General features: G+C 38.9%; 1 protein-coding gene and 1 pseudogene across 1 annotated transcript in view; both read right to left on the bottom strand.

Annotated features, from left to right (window-relative positions):
* TNNI3K (TNNI3 interacting kinase) overlaps positions 1–12,514 on the bottom strand; it is a 276,640-nt gene that overhangs the window by 98,061 nt on the left and 166,065 nt on the right. The window contains exon 18 of the mRNA XM_077778981.1: positions 20–72. Within this exon, the coding sequence (XP_077635107.1) occupies positions 20–72 (53 nt within the window). The remainder of the gene's footprint in view (positions 1–19; positions 73–12,514) is intronic.
* On the bottom strand, positions 3,153–9,490 carry LOC144243857 (elongation factor 1-alpha 1 pseudogene; annotated as a pseudogene).

Genomic DNA, 12,514 nt, shown 5'->3' with positions numbered 1-12,514 from the left:
TTTTTCATGGAAATCTCACCTCCAAAATCTGCCACCACAGCATGCCCATCCTCACAGAGAAGAATATTGTGACTATAAGAAACAAAACAAAGTAAAAACAGTAAAAAAAAAACAACCCAAAAAACAAACACTGACTTTGAGTAAACTATTATTTCTGAATCTGACTGGCTCCTTAAGGAAGAGGTTGATAGTCATCATTTGTTTACTCAGAGGCTGAATGAACTGCAAAAGACTGACAGAGATCTTAGGTCAGTAACTCTGATTTTCTTAATTTTGCTAATTCAAAAGGAATATTTACAAAATCATTTTATATCTAACTTCGAAAGTATACAAGGTGTCTCATTTTGGATAAATCTTCTAAATGGGTCAGAAATTTCCATTTGCTGAAGAACAGTTTTTCAGCTCTCTGTGATTCATTTGCTAAGACAATTGTTAACAGGCAGTGTTAAAGGCATCGGTGAGCATATGAGAGCCAGAGCGAGGGAACCAGCTTGCTGGCACCCTAGGCTCCAGGGCAATTCAAGTCAGAGCCTGGCATGAACATAATAAAAGGACTCTGTGGAAAATGTCTTGGCCACTATGCTCTAGCTACAATTCCAGGAAGAAGGATTGTATAGCTTATACTAGCTAACTGCTTTTTAAGGTCATAGGGAGGAAAAGGTATAAAGGTCACCAAAGTCTTTCCAACCCAGAATTCAAGCGAGGTTAAGAATGTCCTTCCTTTTCAAAAAGTAAATCAAGGCTGAGACAGCCCCCAAAGAAGTCATTCTTCCCCCCACATATCGGCGAAATGAGCTGTGGGATATCTGATGGATGGACAAGCACATCATGATCCAAGATTGTTCTTGAGTGCTCCTTACAGAATGCTTTTTTCTATGCTCATTTCACATTTGGCTTGTAAATGAGTCATTTCAGTATCAGGAGATCGTCCACTGGATTTCTTTTAGTGTCTATAGGTTATACTGTATTTATTGTATTTGTTCTGTCCCTAATTGTTTTGCTTTGTGATCAACATAAAGAAAACACTATTATTTTCTAGTCCTGAATAAGACCCAAATAAGATATTGAATTCTTTACATAAATGTTTTTTGGGGGCTGACTGGAGCGTTATAAGAAATTTACTTTTGAATTTCCCTAGTATCATTAATGAATTTTATTTCAGTGATATCGACTTAATCCTCTTTTCAACTACTTAAAATTTAGAATATGTTTAAAGCCACTTTGCTTGGAAAAACTCAGTGGAGAAGTAATCAAGGATGTCAAAACAAAACCCCCAAGATGCTCTCTTTAACTTCAAATTTATCAGTTGCAACATGTGATGAGAAGACAGTCATGATAAAGAATGTGATAGAATCAGGAACTCTCTGGAAGTTCAAGTACGACAAGAAAAATGCATCTACTGCTGTGCCACCAGATTGAACTAGCATTTTAGCCCGAGTACCGCCATCTGGGGGAAAGGGGTAAGGAAATGACAAAAGAAGTAAGGGGCAGGAGATGAGAAGAGATAGGTTACACTGAAAGGAAGGAGGACAATGGTGAACAGATGCTATAATATACACATCTGTACACATAAGCAGTGCACACACATACACATACATACACACTTGCCATTTAAACTCTAAGGAAACATCTTTAAGGGTGACATGCTGCTGAGGAATGCCCTCCAGAAGGCAGTAAGTTTGGTAAAACCATACAAGGAAGTTTAGGAGGTAAAGATCAGGGCGCCTGGGTGGCTTAGTCGGTTAAGCGTCCGGCTTTTGCTTAGGTCATGATCTCGCGGTTCGTGGGTCCGAGCCTCGCGTCAGGCTCTGTGCTGACTGCCAGCTCAGAGCCTGGAGCCTGTTTCAGTCTGTGACTCCCTCTCTCTCTGACCCTCCCCTGCTCACGCTGCCTCTCTCTTTCTCTCCTAGAGATAAAAAAGAAAAAAAAGAAAAAAAAAGAGGTAAAGATCAACAGGTCCCTAATTCTTGCAGTAATTTTTGGCATTTCTGATTTAACATTTTTTCCCTGCAAATGAGACTATTTTCAATGAAAATAAGCCATATCAGTGAACATTGGGATTCAATTAGAGTTCAAACACATTGAAAAGATTCACTGGTTTGTGGTCAAAGAGACAAGTAGTCCCCAGAACCAGAACTGTTCAATTCTCCAAGCAATTAATGCCAGCTGCTGTCTTCTGAAAACCAGTCACAGACTCACTCCAAAGCACTCTGAGTGGCACCTAAACAATGAAAATCTCATTGGAGTAACAATCATTTTTTTTAATTTTTAAATTTTATTTAAATCCAAGTTAGTTAACATACAATGCAGTAATGATTTCAGGAGTAGACTTTAGTGATTCATCATTTATATATAACACCCAGTGCTTATCCCAAGAAGTGCCCTCCTTAATGCCCATCATCCATTTAGCTCATCCCCCTACCAACACCCCTCCAACAATGCTTAGGCTGTTCTCCGTATTTAGGTTTCCTTCTCTCTCTCTGTTTACCTTATTTTTCCTTCTCTTCCCCTGTGTTCATATGTTCTGTTTCTTAAATTCCACATGAGTGAAATCATATATTTATCTTTATCTTTATCTGACCGACTTATTTTATTTAGCATAATACATTCTAGTTCCATCCATGTTGTTGGAAATGGAAAGATTTCATTCTTTTTTTTTTCCTCATTAAAGTTTTGTTTTAATGGGTCTCAAAATTCTGTGACAGATTTTTGGTTAAGTTGTTTCCATTAAAAAGTACTGATTTTAAAAACTAATAATTTCGCTCAGCATAACACCCTCTAGTTCCATCCATGTTGCTACAAATGGCCAGATTTCATTCTTTCTCATTGCCATGTAGTATTCCATTGTATAAATATACCACATCCTCTTGAAGTCAGGCAGAGAAGGACAGATACCATAGGTTTGCGCAGATAGGTGGATTAGGAGGAACTTAATTGATGACCATGGGGGAGAAGAAGGGGAAAAATAGTTGGGGAGAGGGAGGGAGGCAAACCATGAGAGACTCTTGAATGCTGAGAACAAACTGAGGGCTGATGGTGGTGGGAGAGAGGGGAAAGGGGGTGATGGGCATGGGGGAGGGCACTTGTTGGGATGAGCACTGGGTGTTATATGGAAACCACCTTGACAATAAATTATTTAAGAAAAAAAAAACTAATAACTTAAAACTGCTACACACAAAAACAAATGGTCCACAAAACATTCTCCTTTCCTTCTGAAGGTTTTGTGATGCATTGTTATCATTAACCAGTCTTTTACTATTAAACTAAAATGCCCAAATGACACAAACAGTTCTGAGACTGTTGTTCCACCACTGATTAAGACTGGGGTGGCAGGTATTGGGGATAATATTCATTTAGCCTTCTGAGCTTTCTGGGCAGACTTGGTGACTTTGCCAGCTCCAGCTGCCTTCTTGTTCACTGCTTTGATGACACCCACAGCAACCGTCTGTCTCTCTCAACACACATGGGCTTGCCAGGAACCATCTCAATGATGGCAGCATCACCAGATTTCAAGAACTTGGGACCATCTTCCAGCTTCTTTTCCAGAACGACGGTCAATCTTCTCCTTCAACTCAGTGAACACGCAGGCGATGTGCGCTGTTTGACAGTCCAGCACAGGCGCATAGCCAGCACTGATTTGGCTTGGATGGTTCAGGATAATCGCCTGATCTGTGAAGGCAGCTGCTTCCATTGGTGGGTTATTTTTGCTATCACGAGCCACATTGCCATGATGAACATCTTTAACAGATATGTTCTTGACATTGAGGCCCACATTGTCCTCACTCAAAGCTTCATGGTGCATTTCAACAGACTTTACTTCAGTTGTAATGTTGACTGGAGCAAAAGTGATCACCATGCCAGGTTTGAGAACACCAGTCTCCACTCGACCCACAGGGACCGTACCAATACCACCAATTTTGTACATATCCTGAAGAGGCAGACGCAAGGGCTTGTCAGTTGGACGAGTTGGTAGAAGAATGCAATCCAGAGCTTTAAGCAGTGTGGTTCCACTGGCATTGCCATCTTTATGGGTGACTTTCCATCCCTTGAACCAAGGCATGTTAACTTGGCTGCAGCATGTTGTCACCATTACAACCATAAATTGGCACAAATACTACTGTGTCAGGGTTGTAGCTAATTTTCTTAATGTAGGTGCTGATTTCCTTAACAAATTCCTCGTATCTCTTCTGGCTGTAGGGTGGCTCAGTGGAATCCATTTTGTTAACACCAACAATAAGCTGTTTTACACCCAGTGTGTAAGCCAGAAGGGCATGCTCATGGGTCTGCCCATTCTTGGAGATACCGCCTTCAAATTCCCCAACACCAGCAGCAACGATCAGGACAGCACGGTCAGCCTGAGATGTGCCTGTAATCATATTTTTGATAAAGTCTCTGTGTCCTGGGGCATCAATGATGGTCACATAGTACTTGCTGGTCTCGAATTTCCACAGGGAGATATCAATGGTGATCTCACATTCACATTCAGCTTTCAGTTTATCCAAGGCCCAGGCATACTTAAAGGAGCCCATTCCCATCTCAGCAGCCTCCTTCTCAGATTTTTCAATAGTTCTCTTGTCGATCCCACCACATTTGTAGATCAGATGACCCGTAGTGGTAGACTTGCCTGAATTTATGTGTCCAAAAACAACGATGTTGATATGAGTCTTTTCCTTTCCCGTTTTGGTTTAGGTTTAGTGGTGGTTTTCATGACACCTGTGTTCTGGTGGCAAACCCATTGCATAAAAAAAAAAAAAAGCGATTTCATTCCTTTTGATTGCTGAGTAATATTCCATTGTATACATGTGTATGTAAACCACATCTTCTTTATTCATTCATCAGTCAATGGACATTTGGGCTCTATGCATACTTTGGCTACTGTTGATAGTGCTGTTATAAACATTGTGATGCATGTGTCCTTTCAAGTAAGAATTTTTGTATCCTTTGGATAAATACCTAATAGTGCAGTTGCTAGGTCATAGGGTAGCTCTATTTTCAATTTTTTGAGGAACCTCCATACTGTTTTCCAGAGTGGTTACACTAGTTTGCATTCTCACCAGTAGTGCATAAGGGTTTCCCTTTCTCCACATCCTCACCAACATCTGTTGTTTCCTGAGTTGTTAATTTTAGCCATTCTGACAGGTGGGATGTGGTATCTCATTGTGGTTTTGATTTGTATTTTCCTGATAATGAGTGATGTTGAGCATCTTTCCATGTGTCTGTTAGCCATCTGGATGTCTTCTTTGTAAAAGTGTCTATTTGTTTCATCTGCCCATTTCCTCACTGGATTATTTGTTTTTTGGGCAAGTTTGAGAAGTTCTTTATAGATTTTGGCTACTAACCCTTTATCTGATATGCCATTTGCAAATATCTTTTCCCATTCTGTTGGTTGCCTTTTAGTTTTATTGATTGCTTCCTTTGCTGTGCAGAAGCTTCTTATCCTGATGAGGTCCCAATAGTTCATGTTTGCTTTTGTTTCCTTTGCCTCAGGACATATGTCTTGTAAGAAGTTGCTGTGGCTGAGGTCAAAGAGATTGTAGCCTGTTTTCTTCTCTAGGATTTTGATGGTTTCTAGTCTTACATTTAGGTGTTTCATCCATTTTGAGTTTATTTTTGTGTATGGTGTAAGACAGTGGTCCAGGTTCATTCTTCTGTCTGTTGCTGTCCAGTTCTCCTAACACAATTTATGGAGGAGACTTTCTTTTTTCCATTGGATACTCATTCCTGCTTTGTCTAAGATTAGTTGGCCATACATTTCTGGGTTCTCTATTCTGTTCCACTGATCTGTGTGTCTGTTTTTGTACCAGTACAATACTGTCTTGACAATTACAGCTTGCAGTCCGGAACTACGATGCCTCCAGCTTTGGTTTTCTTTTTTAACATTACTTTGGCTATACAGGTTTTTTTTTTTCTGATTCCATACAAATTTTGGAATTGTTTGTTCTAGCTCTGAGAGGAATGTTGGTATGACTTTATAGGGATTGCACTGAATATGTAGATTGCTTTGGGTAGCATCGACATTTTAACCATATTTGTTTTTTCAATTCATGAGCATGGAATGTTATCCCATTTCTTTGTGTCTTCTTCAACTTCTTTCATAAGCTTTCTATAGTTTTCAACGTATAGATCTTTTATCTCTTCAGTTAGGTTTGTTCATAGGTATTTTATGGGTTTTGGTACAATTTAAATGGGAATAATTCCTTGATTTCTCTTTCTGCTGCTTCATTATTGGTGTATAGAAATGCTACAGATTTCTGTACAGTGATTTTATACCCTGTGGCTTTGCTGAATTCATCTATCAGTTCTAGCATTGTTTCAGTGGAGTATTTTGTGTTTTCCACATAGAGTATCATGTCATCTGTGAAGAGTGAAGGTTTGACTTCTTCCTTGCTGACTTGAACGTCTTTTATTTCTTTTTGATGTCTGATCGCTGGGGCTAGGACTTCTAACACTATGTCAAGCAATGGTGATGAGACTGGACATCCCTGTCATGTTCCTGACCTTAAGGCAAAAGCTCTCAGTTTTTCCCCATTGAGGATGATATTAGTGGTGGGTCTTCCATATATGGCCTTTATGATCTTGAGGTATGTTCCTTCTACTTCTACTTCTTTGAGGCATTTTTTTTTTTAAATCAAGAAAGGATGTTGTATTTTGTCAAATGCTTTTTATGCATCTACTGTGGGGATCATGTGGTTCTTATCCTCTCTTTTATTACTGTGATGTGATTCCAAAAGTACACATTGTTTATGAACTTGTCATTTTGTTGTGTCAAATGAGGCTCAAGCTCAGAAACAAGTAGGTTAGCTGGTTAGTGGCCAAGTCAACCTTGCAGTGTCAGTAACTCAAAGGGCTTTATTGCTGTCTCTGGTGATCATGCAGTACAGGAGGAAATGGTATGCTGGAATGGAGTTCACCAATGTGCATAGGTTTACCCTTCCTGCTGTGAAGGCATTGTTCTGTGGTAGAAACCACAATGCCTGATTTTAAAGAGAAGACAGTCTGATTGGGTATGGCATGCAAACTGAAAGAAAGAAACATTATCATACATAAGCTAGAATGTAAAGTGGCTTTTACTGTCAGAAAACTAGCAAAGAATATAGTGGATATGAGAATTAATTCTGGAAAAGATCACTAAAGTAGAAAGAAAGGTCTTAAACAACAGGATGAACACGAAAGGACCTGGAGTCAGAATACCTGATTTTTGCTGTTACAAGTCCTGTGAATTTAGACATTTAGTATTTTCTCATCTTTAAAAATTTTGAGAAGAATGAAGAACATTAAGAGATAATGTGTAGAATTTTGTAAATTCTAAACTGCTAAATAGGTATTTATTATTATTTAATACACGGAAGACTTAGCTTACAGTGCTTATATGACTAACAAACAATGCCCTTTGTAAACTATACAGCCATGTACTTGTTAGGTATTAAGTGATGAGTCTTGGAAGCAATATGACTTTCTGAGTCAACACCCATAGGAGAAAGTGACTTCTCTATGCAATATTTCAACTCATTCTTAGCCCTAGAGACCCTCTTCTCCTTCCATTCTCATTGTCTAGTTCTATAAAACTATTGCTGCTTTGATTGAATGACTGCATTTCACCTAAAGGAATCTTTGTTCCCCTGACTGCATCGATGCTGCAGTATTGGGAGTTGGCTCCAGCTTTGTCTTTTATCATGAAGCAAATGATTTGGGTCAATTGTTTATGTAACAGAACTGAGTATTTATCTCTTTGAAATGTCTGTCCCTTACAGATGACTCCACAATAAAGTTCTTTTAACCTTAGCAATGCATGCACTTAGCAGATATAAAATATAACAGAGGGCAAAATTTACTTCATCCAGTGTGAATACAATCCATGCTCTGACCTTCAGTTCTTTCTTCCACAGGAACACAGTTCACTTTCAGAAAAGAATAAGCTGTTTTCAATGTAGTGTGTGTGTATTTATATCTTTTAAGTATTTTCTCAAACATTTTTTTAAACAAAAGTGAATGGAAGTTAAATTCTGCTGGTTCTTTGTGACTTTTTTTTTATTTTTTTACTCCAACCTCAGAACTGAGTTAATTTAATGAAGTCATTATGTAAGCATCATGAGTCTTTTCATTTTAATTGCCTATATTGAAAATTTACCTAAAGTGCTCAAATGATTCATAATCAGTTGGTTATGCGCTATAGTCCAATACTAATTGTCACTATTAATCAGACTGGCCTGATTATTAGACCATTTTCCAATTCTGACTTTCTTCCAGAACCAGACTGAAGTTCATCATGGCCTTAGAAGGATCAAGGTGACTTGCTACTCTGCTACCATTAAGAGTTTTTTTAAGCCACTTAAAAAAACCACATAAATATTAATTCATTTTTTTCTGAATTATAGAGCCATGTAATTGCCTGTGTCAGTTGCTACTAACAAACACTAGTTTCAGGGCACCATGGCCAACCTCTCAGTGTCCTTATTTGAAGAGACAACAGCCTCAGAAGTGTAAACCTAATAATGCAACAGTAATGCTCCCCAGACTTCCTATAAGCCACTGTTTTCTGATAAATGCCTGAAGGTTATTAACTTACATGATTAAAGACACATGGCTATCGGCATGCCTGGAAGCATTCCAAGGGTTAAATCAGTGGAAGCAATTAGGCTTCATTTTCAATCTCATCACACTGTGAAAGTCATTAGTTTACAAACACATCTGCCTGACAAGCAATCATTCAGACCTGATGCTGAGGAGCCTCGGATCTGCCTGCTGCCACATTTTGCTGGTGGTGCTACTTGATGGCCCAGGACTCTTCTTGCTACAGACATCCCTGGAGGGAGTACCACCTACTTGACTTTCAGCATGGGCAACTACACTCTTCTCTCCTATCAAGTTCCCTTTGAAAACCCTTCCTAAACCACTGCCACTACCAAACCAAATGTGGCTCTTTACCTCATCATGTAACCCTCATACCCTGAGTTACTTCCAATTTGTTTCAAGTATAATGTAAGGTGCTTCCTAGATCCTTGAAATGCAGTACAATTCACATCTACTCTCTTTGGAGCTTTGCACTCTTTCCTAAAAAATACTTCCAAGTCATCTAGTTCAGCTCCTTGCAGTCACAGATGTATTGTCACGTGCTCTCTCTCTTTTGAGATCTTTCTTCCTCTGAATTTATCTTTCTACCTCTGCTTCTTACATCCTTATGGAACAAAAACATTCAGTATCATCATGAGAGATAGCTGCTGGTGATCCTGGGTTCAAGCCTCAGATAATGAGACAGCACATTTGGTTTCAAAAACCTGATTGATACCTCTTTATCATGTACGTTATGTGGTGACTGGGCTGTCAGCAACCACTTGTGGGTCCTTGGGCTGAACATGGAAACCTGATAACAATGATACAGTAACATTGGAAATTATGTCCTTTGCTTCATAGCCTAATAAAGCCTCCACCTATATTCTGGACATCTTTGTACCTTTGGGTCCAGCGTAAAGTCTTCCAGATCTTCCACCATCACCAGAAGATTTTCTTGTTGTTTCTGCCAGAAGAGTGAGGCTTTTGGAACTCTTTTTTTGTTTGGATTTTATTTCATCAGGGTACCCCTCCTTGACAAAGGCCAAGAGAATCCCAAGTCTAAATTTTCCTATTATTCCCTTTGAAACTAGTTCTTCACTAAAACTAAGAACTTTAATTTTACTTTTCATGTTGTCAGAAAACAACCCTAGTTAGGCTTCATACATACTGACTTAAGATAGCTTGTATCTATCATTGGTTCTTTAGAAATGGCATGTTGGGAAAAACCTATGTTAACAGTAAAATAGACCCCCAAGCTCATTCAGGGATAGTAATATACAGATCTTGAACATAACATAGGTAAAAGAGAAGGAATTTACCAAAGCCCCATGTCATTAACTTCTAAACACTGAAAGCCTAATTTCAGTGAACTCTTGGAAACCATGGAAACAGAACACTCCAATAAATGCAAAGGATTCCAGAGCCTTGACTTTTCCTAAAACAAACTTCAGTCTGTCGGTAGAAGTATATTTGAAGGCTTACCTCTAAAGCTACTGGATTTGTCCCATTGCCAGTGGGATTGAAGAGGTGGATTATAAGATTTGTATTGTGGTTAAACCCATTTATTGAGAGTAATGTGAAAAAAAAACAAACTCCATACTCTTCACTTATTATTTGCCCAACACCATGAAATGCAAGTGGAAGAGTGATAATGACTGGATAAATTGAACCACACACAGACATGCTATTGATTGTGAGGTTTCTATAAATTAGTGTCCTAGAATCAACAATCAAGTATAATTTCTGTTTCTAAGTATGGCTACAGCTTTTGCTTATTACTTTTAACAGGGTAGAATCTTAGGAGGATTAGGACACTCATGTTCGTAAACTACAGTATTTGAATTCTATAAAGGAATAACTTGAAGAGCTTTTTTGTTTGTTTGTTTGTTTGTTTTGCCTAGATTACCTTATTCAGCCCCTAATAACTGTTCTTTTTCCTGCCTCATCTACTTCCTTTCAGCCAATCTCTGAGAATCTAAGCATGTCTCCAGCCTCTGTTAAGTGTCGACACATAGATGCTAAGGGTAAGAGTGCCAATGACTTGTACTGAAAAGTGTGCTAGGACTCTCCTCACCTATGTTTAAGAAACCAGGTCCAATACTGATTCTTTGGCAACGTGCCTTCTGAGCATAAATACTCAAACACAAAAGGTGTGCTTTAACCCTCTATCTCTTCATGATAAAATAAAATTCTGGACACTAATGGGGACAAAGAAGCAAGGCCATAGAGAGAAGAGAACAGGAACACAAATATATAAGTGAGAGAAGAAAATCTCTTGAGTTCGGCATGGCAGACACCATTGATATTTTTTGTGACAAGTTTCCTGTGTAAAGAAAGGCCCTGAAGTACATGTACATGTGTTGAGCAGAGGAGGACTGAGCTTAAAAATAACAGCTGAGAGGAGAGCTGGGCTTTATCAACAAATAAGGTTTCCTGAATTAAATAAAGTAGTCTTGGTCTTGGGCAACTCCAGGAGAGCAGGTGAGGCAGCTCTATCTCTGACAAACAGAGGCTGTATTCCTGCAGAGTCTGACCTCGAAAGGAATGTCTCCTAACTTGAGCCACAAATGAGTGTTTAAAAAAGTATGGCTTCAGGGGAATTTGTTTCCAGCCCTTTAGGAGGCAGGGATTTGTAGGTTACTCAGGAAACGAACCATTTACCTACTGGACTAATCTGAAGCTATGGCTTTTAGCATGGTATCTCTATCTCGTCTTAGCACGGGGAGACTAAATGCCCGTATCTGTGCAAAAGGCCAGGTTAAAAATGTGCTTTGTCCCACATACTTTCCATCAAGGACACTTCGAAAATTCAAAAGAAACTAACGGGTCTATTTTTTTTTTAAACTCACTGAACCATTCAGCATCTCTTCAGTTGCCGAGAAGAGGAGCTGTAGGTTTTTTTCAAGACACTAGATAGTCTATACCCCTGGGATAGAAGTATTAGTCACAGAAACACGAGTTATCAACCATGATGCTTTAGGGCTATTTTAGTTCTAACCCTTTGTCAATGCTGTGTGACTGTCCCCACAATACTCCCAGCTCCTTTCTCCTTCTCTCCTTCCTTTTGTTCATGCTGTCTTCTCCAAGTTTGAGTTCACTTTAAATTATCCTCTAAATAAATACCCTCATTTTTCAACACCCTGTCCAGTGATTTCTTGTTATCTGGGCTTTCACAGTGCTTGCCTCCAATAAGATTATAAGCTCTACAGAAGGAAGACCCATGAACCAAGGAAATTATTGGCGATCAACAAAATCTTATTGAATTAAAATATCTTCTTGATACTGGCAGGGTAAAGGAAAAGAAAAACCAAGAATGATGGGGAAATTTTATGGGGAGATTATATTCAGCTGTAATTTTTTTTCTAAGTTCTATAGAATGAATTCTGTACTTACTCAGGCCAAGTTGTTGTTTCATACTTTCTATAAAGGTCCAAATTTGTGACTCAGAATAAATTCTCTGAGACTTAATACCTTAATTTTCCCATTTTAGTCTTACTCCAGGCAAATTCTTATCTCTCAGTTTCCTATATAATCAGCATCTCCCCAACAAATATTTGGTTAATATTTATTTGGCATCTACCACACTGCTGGATATTATGCAGGACATAGAAAAAGCTTTAGAACAAACCCACCTTTCCAGTAAAGATAAGGAAATGAGCTGAATAAACACTTCTCACTCTATCCCTCTAATCACCAACCTCCGTGCATGAGCCTGAAGTTCTATTCATCTCATTTACCCCTTTCCCTCATGCCTTTCCTGGCCACCTAAATCCTAGCCCTGGTTCAAGAACAAGTTTAAATATACCTTCTTTTTGAAGTCTTATACAACTATTTTGGCCCATACCAATAAATCTGAGACTGAATGCCAATAAGACAGTTTTCAGTTCCATACATTTGGTATTTAAGAAATGCTTTCTTCCCCCCCCCCCCCCCCCCCCCCCCTCCCTCACTCCCACTCATCCAT

This window comes from Crocuta crocuta, unplaced genomic scaffold (assembly GCF_008692635.1).
Source record: "Crocuta crocuta isolate KB4526 unplaced genomic scaffold, BGI_CrCroc_1.0 scaffold58, whole genome shotgun sequence".
NCBI lineage: Eukaryota > Metazoa > Chordata > Mammalia > Carnivora > Hyaenidae > Crocuta > Crocuta crocuta.
Note: the sequence above shows the minus strand (reverse complement) of the source record. Positions and strands in the feature narration are given on the sequence as shown.